The sequence below is a fragment of the Argopecten irradians genome, chromosome 9 (assembly GCF_041381155.1).
Source record: "Argopecten irradians isolate NY chromosome 9, Ai_NY, whole genome shotgun sequence".
NCBI classification, from domain to species: domain Eukaryota; kingdom Metazoa; phylum Mollusca; class Bivalvia; order Pectinida; family Pectinidae; genus Argopecten; species Argopecten irradians.
The window spans coordinates 20478006-20499346 of NC_091142.1; the positions used below are offsets into that span (position 1 = coordinate 20478006).

Consider the following 21341-nt stretch of genomic DNA (forward strand, 5'->3'; position numbering starts at 1 on the left):
ATGGAAGAAATTGCTAGGATCATGCCATGCACTGAAAAACAATTTTATCGGATATATGAAAAATCATGAATACTTTGACGTACCCTCTCCTGGGTCTTCTTTTTGAGGTTTCGTCGGTGCTGAAACGAAAATTAATTTGCATTAGACAAATCCAAAGCCATATAAATTTTCTAATAAGAGTAATAAATATCACAAATCCCCCCTCAAAAAAAGAAATAAATATATATATATATATAACAATTTAACAATGCGGTAAACCTACCGTCGTAATGTGTCTTAATTGTGAAGTCTTGTCTGGTAATGAGTAATTACAATAACATAAGGCAAACAAAAAATAATATGTCTGTTTTTACCCCCGACCCTAATTTTTTACGAAAAAAGGTAAGGATTTCGATCTCAGACTCCGGTTCCAGTCATTGTTTTAGAGGGAAAGAGACTAACAAAATCGCCACGACCTACCGACCATATTTTTTGTAACCCTAAACAGACATATTTTTGTTTGGCCTAAGTAATATTTTTACTTACTGATTGGTTGAGGGCTTGTTACAGGGGGCCGCGGTGTGGTGACAGCTATTCAAGCAATGAAAAAGAATTCAATGGATCACTACCTTGATATACGAATATTGACATTATCTTACTTATATTTTAGCTTTACCATCTATATAAAGTTAACATATTTGTTTTATTAAATCGATTATTATTTGTTTCTTTTTCAATTAGAATTATCATAAAAATGATTTTTTTTCCAAACTCTTGATTTTTAAAAGCTTAGAAACATTAATGAATTGTCATATTAAATGTACATAACTTCGAAAAATAGAAATATTGTCTAATAAACAAATCTATTGCCGCATATTTTATGCATCTTTAGCGCTTTGAATAATATACCTTAAAGTTTAAAAATACAGTACAAATAATATTTGCTTATATTTTTTCGTATAGTTGAAGAGCTTTGATTTTCAACTTTACAATGAAATAAAAGTAAAGAGGCTTTTTCGCCGGTATGTAAGAGCGAATTACTGATTCTGACTACAATGTACTTTTCCTAAACGGAAACTGTATACAATGCATTTTAATATAATGATAGATAATAATCTTACCATAACAGGCCCTATACGATAGTTCCTCTTTGATCTTCTCTGTGTTTAAGTCATTGTAGCTGTCAACTTTGATGACAAAGGTATCGTCAGGATCAGACGCTATCCCTCGCAGTTCGTCCATATTTACAGAGGAACCGATGCCCACAGCAAACAAATATGTGTTATCATCTTTGATTAACTTAGCTTGATTTTGCGTTTCAGCCTTACCCATTCTGGAGGAAAGTTTGTCATAACCGCCGGGGTTAGTGGTCCCATCTGTCAAAATGATACCCACGTGAATTGCATCGTCACGTGCGCCGTTACCAGGCGCAAATAAATATTTGCGCATGCGTTCAATGCCTTTGTACGTCCTGGTGGCCGGACCTTCACTGTAGCGAATTTTACTTACGTCTTTGATGACATCGGATTGGTTAGTATTGTCGTTGAATTTGAATTCATCCCGCACGTAAGTACTATAAGAAACTGCAGCAAATTGGACATCATTAGGGCTGACGTCAAACCGTCTTACGACGTCTTCAATGAACCTTATTTGAGTTTGAAAGTCAACCTCCCATATACTGCTAGAGGAGTCCACCACAAAGGCAATATCAACCCGACATTTCAGTTGGTTAATGCTACTGCCTTAAATCAAAAGAGAAATTAATAAAATGGCGTCTTCGAAAGTAAGGCGTGACACAAATCTATATTGAAACGGATTGAAATAAGGAATACACAATATTAGAGATAGAGGAGAAAAAATTCAGTCAAAGATCTAATAAGGATTTTAAAACAATATAACAATTCATCAATTTATATTTCGAATTGAAGGCCTGATATGATCCCGAAAATCCGTAAAATTCTATATTGGTGGGTTTAATGATGCAGTTATAACCTCAAATAAATACAAAATTACAAACGCCCCTGTTGCAATCTTTGTTTATAATGCAGGCTCATTTGGCTCAGTTTTTTGACGTGTAGTCAAATACTGTCGGTCATTTTGACAACGCCGCGTTATGGGAATTGACCTTTAACTTCTTTTATTTTTTAAATTGTAAAGCAGTGATGATAAGTGTAGTATTTACGGTAACCTGATAACCTTTTTTCGACTAAATTATTAAGCTCGTGTTACGTTCCCATTTAAAATATAAAATATGTTTAAGTTTAGAAAATATCATATAGCCAGTTTTTATGCGAAACAAAAAAAAATTATGTTTAAATTAAATTGGAAAAATAAATTTAGCATTTCTATATATTCATGATCAAAATTTCTTATTTCTTGGATCTGAATTAATTATATCTCAATATTTTGCGGAGGAATTTTCGCGATCATCCCCGCAAAAATAGCCGGTTATACGTTACCGAAATGTGGTAATAAACATGCTATCGAATGGAGCGTTTGTGTATATTGTTATTGTATTTATTATGATAATACAATTGCATTAAAATGAAAAAAAACTAAAGAAAAACAAAAAGCATTGTTTTATTTCACTTACCACCGGACAAGCCCACCTGCAAACACAAATTGATATGGGTGATATTATTGGTGATGATCTGATATCATGGATACAAAATTCAATCTAAAGACATGTTTGTAACGAGCATTTTCTTGGTTTAAAATATATTATCGACTCAAAACATACAAAATGACGTTGTAGTTTGTAATGTCGTCTCTAAAACAACGGAGCAATGTTTTTATAGAAGCAAAGAGTCTCTTAAAAGTTGGAATTTCACAAGATAAGATTTAAATATAAGATCTAATTCCCATTGCTTATTTTTTGTGTTATTGGGCTAAAACGCAAAAATCAGATTTTACTCTCATTTTAAATGTTTCGCGGTTTATCAAGTGTACACTAATTTTTTTGTGATATATCTCAAAAATATTTTTTTAACTAATTCTTACTTAACTTATTAACAAAACTATAAAAACTTATTTGTCACATTATTCACATCATCGAGAACAAGTATGTTAATGAAATATTAAAAACAGATAATATACGGTTATGTGGCCTGGTAGAAGTAATACGTATGTATGTATACAAAGTCTATTGAATATTTGCAATGTTCAAGTTTTGGATAACGAAGCATTGTTCGAGGAAAGGTAATGTAATTTCTTAACTTGAACCAAAACTATAACGGGGTATACTTGTTTTATGTCTCAATACACTATGGCCATCTTTCTGTCTTTTTCTTTGTTTACCACATATAAACTTTTGTAAAACATTTTCACGTGTCTGAGTGATTAAATAAAAATTGTGAAGAAACAATATAATAAATACAAAGAAAAACCAATTTCGATGATGTTAGACAGTAAGCTATTCAAATGCCACGAAATAGAATTAACAAATCATAAAGACGTAATGTATGAAAATAATACGTACCATTACCGCAATCATCAAACAGAGAGTACGCGAGTACATGTTCACTTCCATTGCTGAGCCGAATCACGCCACTGTTGTCACATTGATAGTACTATCCTCGCTTTTATATATACCATCTGTGGACGGAAAATCCGTGTCAAAACTACTGTGTAAATTGATGCGGCAATCAGTACAGTATGGTGGAAATAATTGATGTAATGTTAAAAATGTTCATTAACGTTAAATTACATTCGAATGTGGCTTTTATATAAATGTTGTGTGATATTGTTGTAGCTGTTATGCAATTTTCACATTAAATGTTAATCATGGCCAGACATAAAAGTTCCATACATCATACTTGTCGGGATAGCTAAACCTTTTTACAAAATAATCATTCTTTTGTAATGCTTGTTCAACAACTCAGCTTCTGTGCTTTAGTTAGTAATAATGATGGTGTGTGTGTGTGTAAAATGTTTACCACTTTATTTAAGTATTTCAAACACAAGTTATAATGTCAAAACTAAGTATGGGGCCATCAAAGTTATTACACCATATTGCAAAATGTCATAAGTACTGCTCTAAAGTTTATTTTACTTTAATCTTTACAGACTATTGTTTTCAATTTTCCCTTCGCATGAAGATGTATCTACAAGGGTACGTATACACATACATCAACTGTTTTTGTTTCTTCTAATTTTTGCGACTTCATGATGAACCGCAAAATAGTGGAAATATTTCTGCGAAAATCACCGGCTGTACAGTATTCGACATCACATATCAAAGGTATTGGTTAATTATTATTAAAAAACAGATTAAAGCAAATTTTTATAATCTGTATACTAAATTCAAGGTACTGGGTACAAACAGTTATCAGAAAACCGGACAACCACGAAAATTTGAAGTTAAATGATAGTCTACATTTTGAGAAGATTCCTTTTGTTGTTCATTATTGTAATCTATATAAAACCACAAGATCTTTATTTTTCGTTCAGGTTAATCTTTTTTAAAGGATGATAACCGAAGGTAAAACAAATACACAAAATAATAGGCCATGGGCTAGGAGGGTCCCACATGCACCCCCCCAAACCTCCGAACCAATATTTTTTCTGAACCCTTATGACCCACTGATCACAAATCAAAATGTTAACATTGCATGAGTTGGGATGAACTTCCGGTTATGACGTCATAAAGATGGCCGCCATCTCGAATTTCACTAAAAATTGAAAAATAGTCATAACATTGACATTTTTCAACCGAAGTAGACAAATGAGGTATCAAAATAACCACAATAGAACAACAAATACATATCAGGACAAAAAAATCCAATATATGTAGTGATGTCTACGCAGGAAATGAAAACATAGGATTTTAAGCTCAAAAGTGGTGATTTTTCAGCAAATTTTTCATATTTGGCTTGATGCAGCACAAATGTTTCCCAACATCAAACTATTATTTCTAATAAGTGTTTTGACCACTTATCAATCAGATTAAGCAACAAAAACAACCAAAACCAATGTTAACATCGTATAAATTCTGGTTATGACGTCATCAAGATGGCCACCATCTCGAATTCCACTGAAAAAAAAGAAAAATAGTCATAACATTGACATTTTTCAACTGAAGTAGACAAATGAGGTATCAAAATGACCACAATAGAACAACAAACACATGTCAGGACCAAATAATCAAATACATGTAGTGATTTGAACGCAGGAAATGAAAAAATACGATTTTAAGCTCAAAAATGGTATTTTTTCAGCATTTTTTTTCATATTTGGCTTCACGTAGCAAAATTGTTTCCCAAAAATTATTATTGATCGTAATCAGTTATTTGACCTCTTATCAATTGGTTAAAACAACAACAACGGCAACAACAAAAATATATGGGAATTGTTGTTATACCATCATTTGGTTTACAAATCATCACCGGATTCGGCATATGATTGTTATTTTTTCCAAACCGCTGACACTACAGTTTCCTGGTGTCTTGGAATTTCCTCAATATAACAATGGCTATTGACGATTTATATCTTAACAAATTTGAATTTAAAGTTGGCTGGATATCTAAATGGGACTTCAAAATAATCCATTTTCATGTTCGAATTTTTGTAGACTAGTAACCTCTCAAACTGAATTATTACAGCAAAATTAAAATTCCGTAAATACCATGACACTTTTCGAAACGTGTTGTGTCTTTTAGAATGAGCACATCCATTGTTTATTTCCTGTGTGTAACGTAAGGAAATAAAATATGGTTACTACAGTGTCATATATTTCTATTTCTTGCAGAGGGTTGAGTTGGTTCTCCTTAATTCGTATGAAGCACAATTCCTCATTCTTGTGAACCTCAGTGACCATTGGTGGCACAGGTGGAATCTTTGAGGTCATAAATGAGGTCTGCAGTGAAGTTCCACTCTTTGCAAAGTCTGGAAAGCACTGTAGAGAACTTTTTACTGGAGAGTCTTCAATGGTCTCTTTACGCATACACCAGATGTGACACAACCAGCACCTTCAAGGGAGTGGGAAAAGTCAGACCAATGAAAAGCATTTAACATTTATGGCCTCATTAATGACCTCGATGATATCACCTGTGCCATTTATGGTTGTACGAGGGTCCACAAGATTGATGAATAGTACTTCATACGAATTATGGAGCTATGTGCGAAGGAGAACCAATTCTACCATTGGAAGAACGTGGATCTGGTGTAATTTCCATTATGCAGGAGAAGTCTGAAACAGCATATATGCACGATATGTTAGACTCTGAAAGAGATCCCACATCCCTGAACCTGTTGTTCCTGATATGAACTCTGGCCATGGATGTGTCATAAAAGATGACAGGCTAGAAAAGCTCATCGACATCGAAGACGACGCTCTGACTTTCGACGAATTAGATACTGATATCTCCAATACTCTGATTCGGACTGCATGTGCCAGCTACCAGATATGCCGAGTCTCTTCAGTGGATAGTGCATTGAGGCGAGAAAGCACGCAAAATGATAATGGTTATCATTGAGAACTAGTGAAAGACATATGTGACATTGTAGTAACCATCTGACATTTTGCTTATGCTATGCATATGAAATAAACAATGAATCTGCTCATTTTAAAAATGTTTTGGAAATTGTTAATGATATTAAAGGAAACACAGGCTTAGCTAAGGTTACATTTGTTACGCTATCAGTAGGTGTTGTGCTATATAATTATTTTTGAGATGCTGCTAATCTATAAAATTGAGGGTATAACAATAATTCTTTTTTGCTTTTCTATATATTTTTGCTGTTGTTGTTGTTGTTGTTGTTTTTACTGATTGATAGGAGTTTAAATAACTGATTACCAGTAATAATTTGTTGTTGGGAAACATTTTAGCTGCGTCAAGCCACGTATGAAAAAAATGCTGAAAAATCACCATTTTTGAGCTTAAAATCTTATTTTTTCATTTCTTGCGTACAAATCACTACATATATCGGATTATTTGGTCCTGATATGTATTTGTCGTTCTATTGTGGTCATTTTGATACCTCATTTGTCTACTTTAGTTGAAAGATATCAGTGTTATGACTATTCTTCATTTTAAGTGAAATTCTAGGTGGTGACCATTTTAATGACGTCATAACCTGAACTTATACGATGTTAACATTGGTTTTTGTTGTTTTTGTTGCTTAATCTGATTGATAAGTGGTCAAAACACTTATTAGAAATAACAGTTTGCTATTGGGAAACATTTTTACTGCGTCAAGCCAAATATGAAAAATTTGCATAAAAATCACCACTTTTGAGCTTAAAATCAGATTTTTTCATTTCTTGCGTAGAAATCACTTTATATATTAGATTTTTTGGTCCTGATATGTATTTGTTGTTCTATTGTGGTCATTTTGATACCTCATTTGTCTACTTCGGTTGAAAAATGTCAATGTTATGACTATTTTTCAATTTTTAGTGAAATTCGAGATGGCGGCCATCTTTATGACGTCATAACCGGAAGTTCATCCCAACTTATGCAATGTTAACATTTTGATTTGTGATCAGTGGGTCATAAGGGTTCAGAAAAATATTGGTTCGGAGGTTTGGGGGGGGAGGGGGTGTATGTGGGACCCTCTTAGTCCATGGCCTATAATGACGGTCAATTTAGGTCTCAAGAATCAAGAAAAAAATGTTAAAGTTCGACAAATTTTGACACCCCTTGAAATTAGTCCTTGACCTTTGAAATGTGCGTCTTTCTTACATCATTCTGTTGCTAGATTTTGGCTAAAATGGTCATATTTCTATCCTTTCACAGTTGGTATAAGTGTGGTAAAAACAGGTTATACGATTCGCGTTTGTTAAATATGCATACTCATACTTTACGTTATATTCGTGTGCAATTATGTGAAATTCACGATAGATTCATTTTGTTTCGGTTTACGTGTAATTCACATGCAATATTTAGGGGATAGAATATCTTTTTTCATGAATCTTCTGGAGATTAGATCATGAATTTAAGTTTTAACACGAGACGAAATGGAGTGTTAAAACGGCAAAATAAATGATCTAATCTCCAGTAGATTCATGAAAAACGACATTTTATCCCCATTTCTAAAAATATCTAGGATGCAGTGATGCACACATGCCATACTTCTCCTTAAAAGTACCGAAAACCATCATGTATAATTAAATTTGAAATCGCCCGCTTCTTTCCTATTAGCCAATCAGATCACTCCTTACTTTCCGATGTCGTAAAACTCCTTCCACTTCAATTTTTCCCAGCTGATAGCATTGTATATACTGCGATGTACTATGTGGTTTAAAATGATTTGAAATTATTATATATCCGTCATCAAAATATATGGTTAAAATGGTTGAAAATCATGTTAATTTCTGTAACTAACCTGGCCCGTCCAGGAACATTTCCTTAAAATCGTTATACAGTGGTAATGTTCTGCATGAAATGTAACCAAATTTGTCCAGAAACATCCTTGCACAGAAAAGGGGAAACCTGTTTACTTTGTATAATATTTTTTTCCAGTCCTCATAGGAGCGTGGAACCAATAGGCTTAAACAGTGGTAAAATCTTTAAATCGATACTAATCATAAATATTTGCATGGGTTGAAACCACGGTTGGCCAGTAACATCAGTGGAAGAAGGGAGCAGAGGTTATATAAATATTAGCGCTAGATAGGAGAGTTGGGGCCCAAAAAGGAAATAAGAAGTCAATCCTTAAAGTCGTCACTAAGAACAGAAACGACGAACCTGTATTTAGAGGATTACTTGGTATAACAAGCGATGCATAGCGTCTAGGCCTCTTGCTTTTGCAAATCTTCATTTATACATGGCCATTTAATTTGATAGTTAGTTTGCCGATACAGAATAATTTATACTGTATGTATAAATCTATGTCAGTCGGTAGATGTGATATATGATACAATGCTATTAAAACAAATGGATTTTTACTTGTCAATTGTTTTGTACCTTTGGGTTAAATAGAGGTCGGACAGCAACAGCTGCGCATATCTCCACAACGAATATCTACCGGTGAGACTGTAGCCAAAGATTCCATACATATTTAATTTTTGAATGTTACCCTTACTTGCATATCATCAACGGGTGTCTGTGCGTGAAATGATGTGATAACAATACAACGGATGACTGTAGACAGCCATGATAAAGTGTATCGACTTTGATTATTGTTCTTTCAGGAAGTCCATGTTTGATTCATATAATATCTGCTTTTAAAAGATCAAAGTGAAATCTGAGGAAAGTTTATAAAAATATCTTTCTCACGCTTCTCACGCTACTGACTACTAACAAGAAAATATTTCTGACAGCTCCAGCACATAGTTGGTGATTTGATTGGTTAATTGAAAAGACATTATAACGTAACACCATATGAGATGTTTTGTGATCCTCTATGAAACACAAGGAGAAAAATGGTTTGAATTTAAAATTAGATTTGTTAAGTTTATGAAAAAAGTTGGCAAAAATATTAGGAGTCTTATTCATTTTCTGAGTTCCCAATTTTCGCGTTTTTAATATGAACTCGACACTATAACTAAAACAATTAAAATTTAATTCCTCGTTATAGAAATATGTCAAGTCTCCTATGTGTTTCAATGGCACAGTGAATATATGGTGTATATACACAGAACATTTTGAATATCAATAGGGGAAAAGTTAAAAACAAGTAGCAAAATTTACTTGATTACTTTTTTTCCTCATTCAAATATTGATTTTTGTTGTTATTTTTCAATATTTTAGAGTAATCATTAAAAGTGCTCAAACAATAGCGTTACAGATATTGATCAAATTTATTAGAGTTAAGTCGAAACGAGACTTTAACAGGACTGAAGCCTCAGAGGTGTGGATAAGTATTAGTATCTAAAATAAGCCACATCATAATTTTTTTTCAGTTTAAAGGCTGATTTATGGTGTAATATCATAATGGTCACGTGACACAAGTGCCAAATATATACACTGAACTAACTCAACGGTTGCTACTGTTCTTTTACAAAAAATTATCACTGCATTGCAACAGCGCTTACTCACTATCAAATTGAATATTGTCTGTAACATTACACTTATTTGACCTTTACTATTATTTACTACTCAATTACAGTCAAAACCCATAATGACTGTACCAGTAAAAAAGATAAATACCATTTGATAACATTTAGTGTGGCCGTTAACCTTAAATATTACTTACGGAACATATTTTCAGTTTACAATTATTTTTACTCTACATTGTTCTTACCCAATATAAATTATGGAACATATTTTTAGTTTACAATTATTTTCTCTGTGTACCTCATCAACGTTGATAATTATAAAATTATATAGACATTTACGTTGTAAACATATCCATCATTTATCATTAGTTTGTAGCTAAGGCACAGAGTATTATAGTTATATAACAAACATGGCGTTTTGGAACACATTAGGTAACTGTCATTTCTTGTCATTTCGTAAATAGTTCATGTGTTGTAATCGCTATTTTGTTCATATGCAAGCAATTACCTAAAATGTGTTTATCAGTTGTATATCACTTTTTTACATCTACATGTATATCTAAATGTTAATAATCATATTTAATGTACAATTAGACTTGAAACCGTTCCATAAACAGCCAGACAGTCTACATCGCTGCTCGTGATCATGCATTGATAGAGTTAAAAGTCCAGCAATTGGCTTTTATCTGTTCGTTTAAATGGTCCATATGAAATGACATTTAGTTTAAAATAAACATTCGTGTCATAATATCAGAACATTGACTTTATCTAACATAAAAAATGACGATATTCTTAAAGATATAACACCGCTAGCGAATGGTATTTTTCTCTACCAAAAACAGGAGAAGACAAATTAGTATTTTGTCAGTTACAAAAGTTACTTACTTTTCATCATTACCCCCATTGAAATGTTTCTTTTTTCGACTTAATATCTTAAATGTTCCTGCAGCAAGAAAAAAATAAAATGTGTCTTTAAAACACCACATAACGCTGAATTATGCATAAAATCAAAACATGATGATGCGACCACTTGTCTCAATTTGAAATAAGAAATCTCAATATCTTGCAAAACTCAGTGGTTGTTTAAGTTAACAGTTTCATATGATTTTTATCTTACCAGTATTACATAGCTAATATTTTCTGTTTTTTTTTTTCTGTCTATGCACTCAAAATTGAATGCATTAATGCAGCATATTTTTTATTTCAAATGAAAGATTTTGTTTGCAAACTGTATGAATCCACACATTGAACACTCATAAACGTTTGCTACGTGTAACATTTTTTAATACTTCGATGAAATTAAAAAAAACACCAATGACATCAATCCTTATAAACAAAATACGCATTAATGTACGATTCAGTTGTTTATAAGGGATTCCTTTTACCAAGTCAGTACACGACACGAATGTCTTTTATTTAGGAGAAATGAAGTGCAGTGACAACTTGCAGAATTTCTGGTCAAGTGGCCGGGGTTCGACACTCACCGCCATTGGCAATATCTTACTACCAGTATGTATACGTCACACCGGAAGTAACAAGTAGTAAAGTTATCCACTAAGGGCGACTACAGCCAATCAAGATAATAAAGAGGCATCACCACAGTATAATACTAGCTTCGTTCGGTGCGAAGTTCAGCCAAAGTGACGTCACGATACCGTAGGTTTCCGCGAACTTGATGGATTTTTGGTTTTCACAAATGTAGTGGTATGAAATAAAAAAAGTTAGCTTATCCAAACTTCAGATTAAGTATAAAACTACAGCAAAATAATGGTACTTTTTCCGTCTTCATAAGATATGCACAGATATTGCACAAAAGTGCATACCTACTTTCTGATATAAAAATTAAAGACCTTTGATTCGAACAATGGGGATTTATAATGCTCTCTGTCATTATTCATTATACAAAGGGCGATAAGGCCATATTGCCCTCCACAGAAGTCCACAAATGATAAATAAGTGTTTATGATATAATCAAAATGTTAAATAATAGGCTAGTAATTGTACAAAATTTATACAAGGTACATGTTATAGTTCACCTATACTTATGCATATAGATATAAATGTCTCTTTTTACGTATAATTTTATTGTCTCACTGCTTGTTCCTTATTGTGTATACAGTATGTCCATATCGAAACGCCCTACGTTTGGTTTTTGGAGAGGAATTCATGTAATCTTTTAGATTGTTTTCCAATCCTAGCTTCGATTTATTTGTATGTGTATCAGAGTACATGAACATAATTATTGTTTAAAGTAAAGGGACTTGTATCTTCCAGGTACCATACACCGGCAGTCTGTCAGTGAGGTATATATATGCAGGGATTTACGGTAGTCTTTCAAAACATCTGGTTGTATTTTCTTTTCAAGAGCATCTAGACAGTACAACTAAATACATCCGGTCAAGTTGTCAAAGTGAATAAAATATAAACGTTTCGATAAATGCAGCTTTATTTTTATGGCAAAACTTTGGTCTTCAATTTGACTATTAAAAGCTTGCAAAAATAAAATTCTTTTGCCAATACATCATTTGCATAATGATACAATAAACGCTCTTATTTTGGAACAAGAATTGTATCGAGTGACCAATTGAACGTCACTGATTGCTCAGGGCATTAGTTTGGCGTTGTAAATAACATCTTTGACCATATAATTTTTTACGTTGATTGTTTGAATGATATTTTTTGTCTCGGTAAGTTAATGAGCCTTTAAAGTCTATTCTCTATTCGGGTATTCCAGCTTGTGTTACTATGGAAGTGAACATACCATAACCGACCACACCTTACAAGCGCTTCGAACACACAACACATCGCATACAGTAGCAGCTGGTGCTAAAATGACCATAGCATAGCATATAATTGGTAGTAGTAGTTCTAGACATTATAGAGACCGCAGAACCAAATGATTTCCCTACGAGATGTTAACGTTTGCCAATTTCCAGGTTAAATCTAGTTTTCAAGTCCTGTCACCTGTCACTTATTTTAAAGAATAGCATCTCGCATACCTGTGAATAAAAAGAAATTAAGATCTACCATCGGGCTAAACTTTTATGTTGGGGTGCCATCTTATGTTGAATTCCGCACCAAAAATTGACCAAAATATTCATGAAATTCCAATATTGATTACCTCCCCCTGTCAGAAACAGGATTGACAGATTTTTAAATTTCTTTACACATTTTACATCTACATGTTTTACCCAACCCACACATTAAACATTTGAAACTGATGCGCCCTGAATACCCAATCAGCAGGCTCCGAAACATTCACCTCTCTATGAAATCTTGTGCCCACAAGGGGATTTCCAGGAATCAATTTTTGGTTTGATTCTGCGGTCCCTATATCGACGGTGATGACGTAATGATAACACACTATTCTTAGACAACATACAACATGATCGTCAACGGCGACTAGATTTGAAACCTAATATTTTGACTCAAACATTTGTTTTCAAACGTCGCTGTCGACACCGGTTAAGTATCAGCATTTCATAATTTTTTTGTCCCTTTTGTCAATATTAAGAACGTCCTTGTCTCCTCCATGGACGAAACAGACGGTAGTGTGATAAACGTTATGTATCAAGTAAATTTGTTTCTAGTTTCCCCGTTGGTGATACAACTGCATCATGTTGGGATAATTTTGAGTGTCTTTGGTGGCATGACGTCATGAGAAGAGTTCCAATATAGAAAGCAAACAAAAAATAACATATAATCACAGTCTCATAAAACGCAAACTAATCACCTGCCATACATAGTATACTGGACCATCCTTAATTGACCTGAACTACTGATATGATGCAAAACAATATAAAACCAAAATAATCTCAAACTACAGTGGAATATCTCAGCATTTCGAATATCTTTACTGACACGCGTACATAACAGAGAGTCGAACGTGTCTTGGCATGCGACGGTGTGCGAAGCAAATATGGCGTCGAAAGTCCCGTTTCGAGTATCAACTGTGATTGGGAAATCATTCATACCTCTGCTACGTGGAGGTCGTACGGATACGTATTTTGAGATATTGCTGAATGTTCGTGTTGTGCTTCTTTTAAAAACTCGAACTTTCATTTTCAGCCTTCCCTAGTTCGAACTTTGGTCCCGCTGTTATTTTTTCTCTCTCTTTTACTCTCTCTTGTTACAGTTGCTGTAGAAGAAGCTGGTCAAGTCTATTGATTAAATGAAAAACATGACAAACCCTAGTCTACTGTAGCTTCAACTTTAATATCAAATATGATTATTTACAAATTGGGACATAAACATTTTTTATCATTTGATAATAATAACTATTTTACAAATCAGTTTGTAAACACGGTTAATGCAGATGTGAACAACTTCATACGGATATTCCTCCGAGAATCTTAGTAGTGTTGTGTCACTGGCAGTTGGCCTGTAATGTAAACAAACAACATACAAATATGTATAAATTTAATGTCATAATTACCAACAACATATTGATATGACATTCTTGATTATTACTTTCGGTATGAAATGCGTTTACAAATTGTTCGCTCGGGCCGTTTATTATAAATCACTTTATTGTCGCGAAAACATGTACAGTACTTAGTGTGTTCGTTAGATTCAACATATTCACGATCAAGGTATATTAAGTACATTCAGGATTTGTAATTTAGTGTATCCAATTATCAGCGAAATATATGAATTAACGTTTGAGCTATCTTGCGAAATTACGTAAAATATCATAAAGTTGCTGATTAACAGCAATTTCTCTGTTCACAAAGTCTTAATTGCATATCATTCAAAGCAATTTTCATTACAAACCTTGATTTTTTTCCATTACTATCTTTAAGCTTTTTTCATTACTCTCCTTGAGGTATTTTTCATTTCTGTCCTTGAGTTTTTTTTCATTACTATCCTAGAGCTATATTTTATTATTATCCTTAAGCTATTTTCATTGCCATTATTGGTATTATTTTTTTATTACTATCCTTGAGATATTTTTAATTACTATCATTGAGCTATGTAAAATAACGTACCTGAGCATGTCTTCTTAATGAGGATATCTTCATGCTCCACCAACGAAGCAAAATCATCGACCATGAAGGTATAATACTCAGCTGGAGTGGAAGCGATCGCCTTCAGATGGTCCATATTCACTTTACTCCCTATACCTATTACAGAAATGTTATGTTATCTCATTGGCTGAGTAAAAATGAAAGTTGTTTGGATTCTTTCGGGACACCTCTTTATTTATATTTGGCGTAGCATAGACCACAGAGTCACGTCTTGAAAGGTTCTCTCTCGATAAATTGCTTGTTGGAAATTATTCTCGTATTTTACGTACCGATGGCGAAAATAGTGATACCCTGAGCCTTGGCTTTGTTGGCCATTTGCACGGTCCTACTTTGGCGTTGAGGTGATCCGTCCGTTATCACGATAGCTAACTTGGGGAGACCTGCTCGTGCTCCGGCCTCCGTCGTGAATGATTGTCTTGTCATGAGGTCTAATGCGTCATCAGTGGACGTATCACCGGATAAATACGGAACCTGGCGTATGAATATTGCATATTAATATGCCTAAGTACTATTGGTGTTTTTTCTGAAGATTTTACTGCATTTTGAAATTTATTAGTACTATGAAACTATTTTCTGAAGATTTTACTGCATTTTGGAAATGCACATAAGGTGGCGTATTTCCCATCATACCTAGATGCATATTTATCATCTGATATCATATTCGTGTGATTGGACATTGATTCTTCAGTTATGAAAAAGGCCAACTAAGATCGTGCCATGTGAAACTCGAACACCGCTGTGTCTTTTACAGACTGACAAAAGGAGCCGGTTTTGAAGATGACGTTCAAATATATTGACAGAACGATTAAACCTCTATACATGTTTTGTTCATTAAATCATCTTATCCCTTAATCTCGGAAATGTTTAAAATAGTATTTTTTCAAGAAAAAAAAATCCAAAAAAAGTTTTATTGGTGACAGAAACGGTACTAAAACAACCATAAGTATCATTCCAGTTAATTACCTAATCAGATTCTAATAAATATGTAAATAGCTGACTTAATTAAGGTTACCATAGAAACATTCTTGAAATGAAGTAAAAAGAGCCTACATTCTTCAGTCACATTTACCTGTCACTCTGTCACATTTACCTGTCACACTGTCACATTTACCTATCACACTGTCACATTTACCTGCCACACTGTCACATTTACCTACCACATTGTCACATTTACCTGCCAAATTGTCACATTTACCTATCACACTGTCTCATTTACCTGCCACACTGTCACATTTACCTGTCACACTGTCACATTTACCTGTCACACTGTCACATTTACCTGTCACACTGTCACATTTACCTATCACACTGTCACATTTACCTGCCACACTGTCACATTTACTTGTCACACTGTCACATTTACCTGTCACATTTAACTGTCACACTGTCACATTTACCTGTCACACTGTCACATTTACCTATCACACTGTCACATTTACCTGTCACACTGTCACATTTACCTGCCACACTGCCACATTTACTTGTCTCACACTGTCACATTTACTTGTCTCACACTGTCACATTTACCTATTACACTGTCACATTTACCTATCACACTGTCAAATTTACCTGTCACACTGTCACATTTACCTGTCACACTGTCACATTTACCTGTCACACTGTCACATTTACCTGTCACACTGTCACATTTACCTATCACACTGTCACATTTACCTGCCACACTGTCACATTTCACACACTGTCACACTCACATTTACCTCACACTGTCACATTTACCTGTCACACTGTCACATTTACCTGTCACACTGTCACATTTACCTGTCACACTGTCACATTTACCTGTCACACTGTCACATTTACCTGCCACACTGTCACATTTACCTGTCACACTGTCACATTTACTGTCACACTCACACTGTCACATTTTACCTCACACTGTCACATTTACCTGTCATCACACTGTCACATTTACCTTCACACTGTCACATTTACCTGTCACACTGTCACATTTACCTTCACACTGTCACATTTTAACTGTCACATTACCTTCACACTGTCACATTTACCTGTCACACTGTCACATTTACCTTCACACTGTCACATTTACCTGCCACACTGTCACATTTACCTATCACACTGTCACATTTACCTGCCACACTGTCACATTTACCTATCACACTGTCACATTTACCTGTCACACTGTCACTGTCACCTGTCACACTTACCTGTCACACTGTCACATTTACCTGTCACACTGTCACATTTACCTGTCACACTGTCACATTTACCTGTCACATTTACCTGTCACACTGTCACATTTACCTGTCACACTGTCACATTTACCTGTCACACTGTCACATTTACCTGTCACACTGTCACATTTACCTGTCACACTGTCACATTTACCTATCACACTGTCACATTTACCTGCCACACTGTCACATTTACCTGTCACACTGTCACATTTACCTGTCACACTTACATGTCACACTGTCACTACTTCACTGTCACATTACTGTCACACTTTACCTATCACACTGTCACATTTACCTGCCACACTGTCACATTTACCTGTCACACTGTCACATTTACCTGTCACACTGTCACATTTACCTGTCACACTATCACATTTACCTGTCACATTTACATGTCACACTGTCACATTTACCTGTCACACTGTCACATTTACCTATCACACTGTCACATTTACCTGTCACACTGTCACATTTACCTGTCACACTGTCACATTTACCTGCCACACTGTCACATTTACCTGTCACAGTAACTGTCCACATTTACTGTCACACTGTCACATTTACCTTCACACTGTCACATTTACTGTCACACTGTCACATTTACTATCAACTGTCACATTTACCTGTCACATTACCTGCTGTCACATTTAACTGTCACATTTACCTGTGCAATTGCCGTTTTTAGATCCTTCTCAAGATGGTAGCTGTTCAGACTGAAATCGACATGAGCGTTAGTCGAGAACGACACCATTCCTATCTGTACACCGTTAGGTCCAATGTTGTACTTGTCCACCAAGCTAGCGATAAACTGCTTCTGTACGACGAAGTCCTCTTCTGAGATACTTGTAGAGGCGTCTGATACTATCACGATGTCGGCTTTGTACGTGTTGCACCCTAGAAATAGATATTTAATAATAAATCTAACTTAGAATTCGAAATCCGGTTAAGTATCATACAAGCCTCGACTATTTTCTCGCGATCTGCTCTAATAATGTTTACTCGAACTTACAACTCGAACATCCAGTATCATATTTTTTACCCTACTACATTTTTTAATTAAAGATAATATCATTTATCCTGTCGGCGGTGGAGCATCTTTAACTCATTGATTTAGTTTTTCCAATGACTTCAAGTTAACAACTGGTATGGTATTTGTATATCGTTGTACCAACGATCATTTGCTAGGATGATATTTACAAAATTCTGTTAAGAAAACAACAACTAAACGGAATGATAAAACAATAAACAACATTTACAAATCAAACCCCAGTAACGATAAGGATATGTTTCTTGTCTTTGACGGCTTTATTCATATAAAAACCCTCCACGGCGGTATACCTTTTCATGCAAGCTGTTTTGAATAGCATTAAATCATAAAATGTCAACGAGGTTATGCTTACTTTCAGGGACTGCACATCCGGGTTGTTCTGAAATCAAAATTAAAAAATAAGATATACAGTTGTTAATGTTCCTCAAAAGGAATACGGTACATTCATGGTTCATATGTATATATAAGAATAAAAAAACCAGCCGAAATGTTTTTTTACCAAAAATACAAAGGATACAGACTACAGCTCAAATATAGCCCAGTATTATATTATATTTAATTATAAACATACATTTGTTTTCAAAGACAATAGGAAAATGTGCTCTTTTATTATTTTCATTTGACTTTACCTTTGCAGACGCGATAAGCAAATTTATTCTCAAGTGATTCCAAAGCGTCCAAATCATCTATCTGGTATACATAGTCGACTGATGGTTTTGATGCCATCATGTCTAGCTCTGGTTTGTATGCCGCACCTATACCTACATAACATAATGTAAAAATGTAATCTCAAAGATGCTCCACCGTCGACAGATCATAAACGATACTCATCATTTGAACAATAACTGATGTTTAATCGTGTATATATGTGTCTTTTAACACAAAAATATTGGTTTGCTTTTGGTGCATGCGCAATCAATACTTCATTCCATATAAGACATAGTGCCACGGCATATTTTTGGGTGCAATTAATTGTTTCTTATACTTTTATATTGAAGTAAAATATGAAACTCAAACTTTCCAATAGTGGTAATGGTGTAAAGTAAGAAACTTTTGTAACTGAAGAAAAATACTAATTCGCCTGCTCTTGTTTTTAATTGAGAAAAAAAGCATGTTCCATCCGTCAGCCATGGAGTATCTTTCTGTGATTTGTCGGCATTCTGATGGTATGTTAAGTCATTATTCCATGTGTGATTTCATATTGCAGTTGGTAAAATGCAAACTTAACACTTTTTTTATTTTCTTTTATAATATTTTTTATGAAACAATATTAATTTTGATTGGACACTAAATTGTATATAGTATAATGTAAGATTTGCCGATACAGTAAAACCTGCCTAAGTGACCACCTTTGTGTAACGACCACCGTCTTAATTGTTTCTACACAATTTGATAAGTATTAAGTAGAAAGACTACTTGGCTCTAAAGACAGTTTTAGGTCCATTGGGTGGTCTTTATAGACAGGTATACTGTATAGGTTTTCTTAAATGGCATTTCCTACAAGGACAGTTAGTGACAGGGGCAGTTTAACCTGCTAGGAATTAAGAATTTGTGCCAAAATAATAATGATGAGAGGTACAAATAAGAAAAACCTCGAATGATGATTACATGAAAAGTTTTGAAATATGAAATATAAAGCGACGTACCGATAGAGAACATTTCTATTTCACCAGTAGCCAACACATTGTGGGCGGACACCCTTGTCTTGTCATAGTTAGTCGATTTCCCGTCCGTGATGACGATTCCGATGTGTTGGATTCCCTCTCGGACCTCGGACAAGCTATGGGTCAGGAGAAGATCCAGGGCCTTGTTGGTGTACGTATATCCAGTGGTCCAGTCGATGTTCTCTATCGCGTGCTCAAGGCTGGGTTTGTCCGTGTACTTGTTCAGTGAGAACCTCAGCTGAGTGTCGTTACTGTAGGTGATTACGCTTACATGCGTCATATCCGGTCCGATGTCAAACTTGTCGGATACAGCACGGACAAAATTAAGTTCCTTCCTAAAGTTTTCTGGTGACCCGATGCTTGTTGACTCATCAAGAATGAAAATTATATCAACATGATTTCCTCGGCAAACTGTAAATACAACGCCATATTAACGGCATAATCAATGTTATTTTCGAGGAAAATCAGCGGGGAAATTAAGTTACTAGATCATTACCACGCACTTACTATTCATAGAACGTTTACTTACTATTGCAATCTTAAACTAGACGAGCAATGTAAATACTCAAATGCGTTAAAATTAAAGGTTATAACCCCAGTTTTTGAGATACGTCATGTTGCATAACCTTAATTAAAGGCCCACTACCTTTCCGCAAATAAAGTCATTTTTTTAGAATGGGAATGTAAAACGATACCGAATAGTTTGTAGAGTTGCAAAAGTCATCAGCTTACCGTTAATACTACACTTCTCTTCACCATCTGAACTAAAATAAATGTCAATTTTTATAACGCGGGTCGCATTATGTTTCCCGCCGTCGTCTTAATTACCGCACTTTAGTTGACTATCAATGCGCAACAACAAAATGAATCTTCACCGGTTACATGAGATTACGCTGCAAATCTTGTATTTGTTAAGTGTTGTAACCTCACCTTACGTCATCGATACAGTGTATATATTTTCCTACATTATCATTGGTTTAAAAAAAACACCTTTTAATTGTTGTTTCGGAAAGGTAGTGGGTCTTTCAACACTCATATTGATTTATCATGTCGTTTACAATGAAATAACAAAAATAGTGAAAAATACTAACCCTTTTCCGCCTCGCATTTGCTAACTTGTTGCATTTGGTTACCTTGAAATATCAACATCAAATCAGATGTTTAATTCATCATATTCTTTACTATTGTCTAAGTATTCTATTTTTATTTTGGGGGTATTTTTCAATACATCATTATGCTATTGATTGGTTCTATTCAACAACTATTTTTGTCCGTTTTCCATGTAAATTATTTCAAATATACAATGTTACAATATTTGCAGTATGTGAATAGTTGGCCAACCACGGATATACACACAATGTAACGTTGACAACTGTAATGGTCTGTTCTATAAACACTTACCGTATGTGTATGGCTGACTAGCTCGGGTCTCGTGCATGTGATGGTTAAATAGTGAAGCTAATTAAA

General features: G+C 34.4%; 1 protein-coding gene across 1 annotated transcript in view; it reads right to left on the reverse strand.

Annotated features, from left to right (window-relative positions):
• Positions 1-21341, reverse strand: part of LOC138330612 (collagen alpha-3(VI) chain-like) — a 38209-nt gene that overhangs the window by 3909 nt on the left and 12959 nt on the right. Inside the window, exons 15-27 of the mRNA XM_069278171.1 lie at positions 21276-21332; positions 20966-21007; positions 19857-20285; positions 18840-18971; positions 18563-18589; positions 17827-18056; positions 15216-15417; positions 14908-15042; positions 14290-14300; positions 2573-2588; positions 1101-1721; positions 526-570; positions 84-119 (exon numbers count right to left, since the gene is read on the reverse strand). Of these exons, the coding sequence (XP_069134272.1) occupies positions 84-119; positions 526-570; positions 1101-1721; positions 2573-2588; positions 14290-14300; positions 14908-15042; positions 15216-15417; positions 17827-18056; positions 18563-18589; positions 18840-18971; positions 19857-20285; positions 20966-21007; positions 21276-21332 (1983 nt within the window). The remainder of the gene's footprint in view (positions 1-83; positions 120-525; positions 571-1100; positions 1722-2572; positions 2589-14289; positions 14301-14907; positions 15043-15215; positions 15418-17826; positions 18057-18562; positions 18590-18839; positions 18972-19856; positions 20286-20965; positions 21008-21275; positions 21333-21341) is intronic.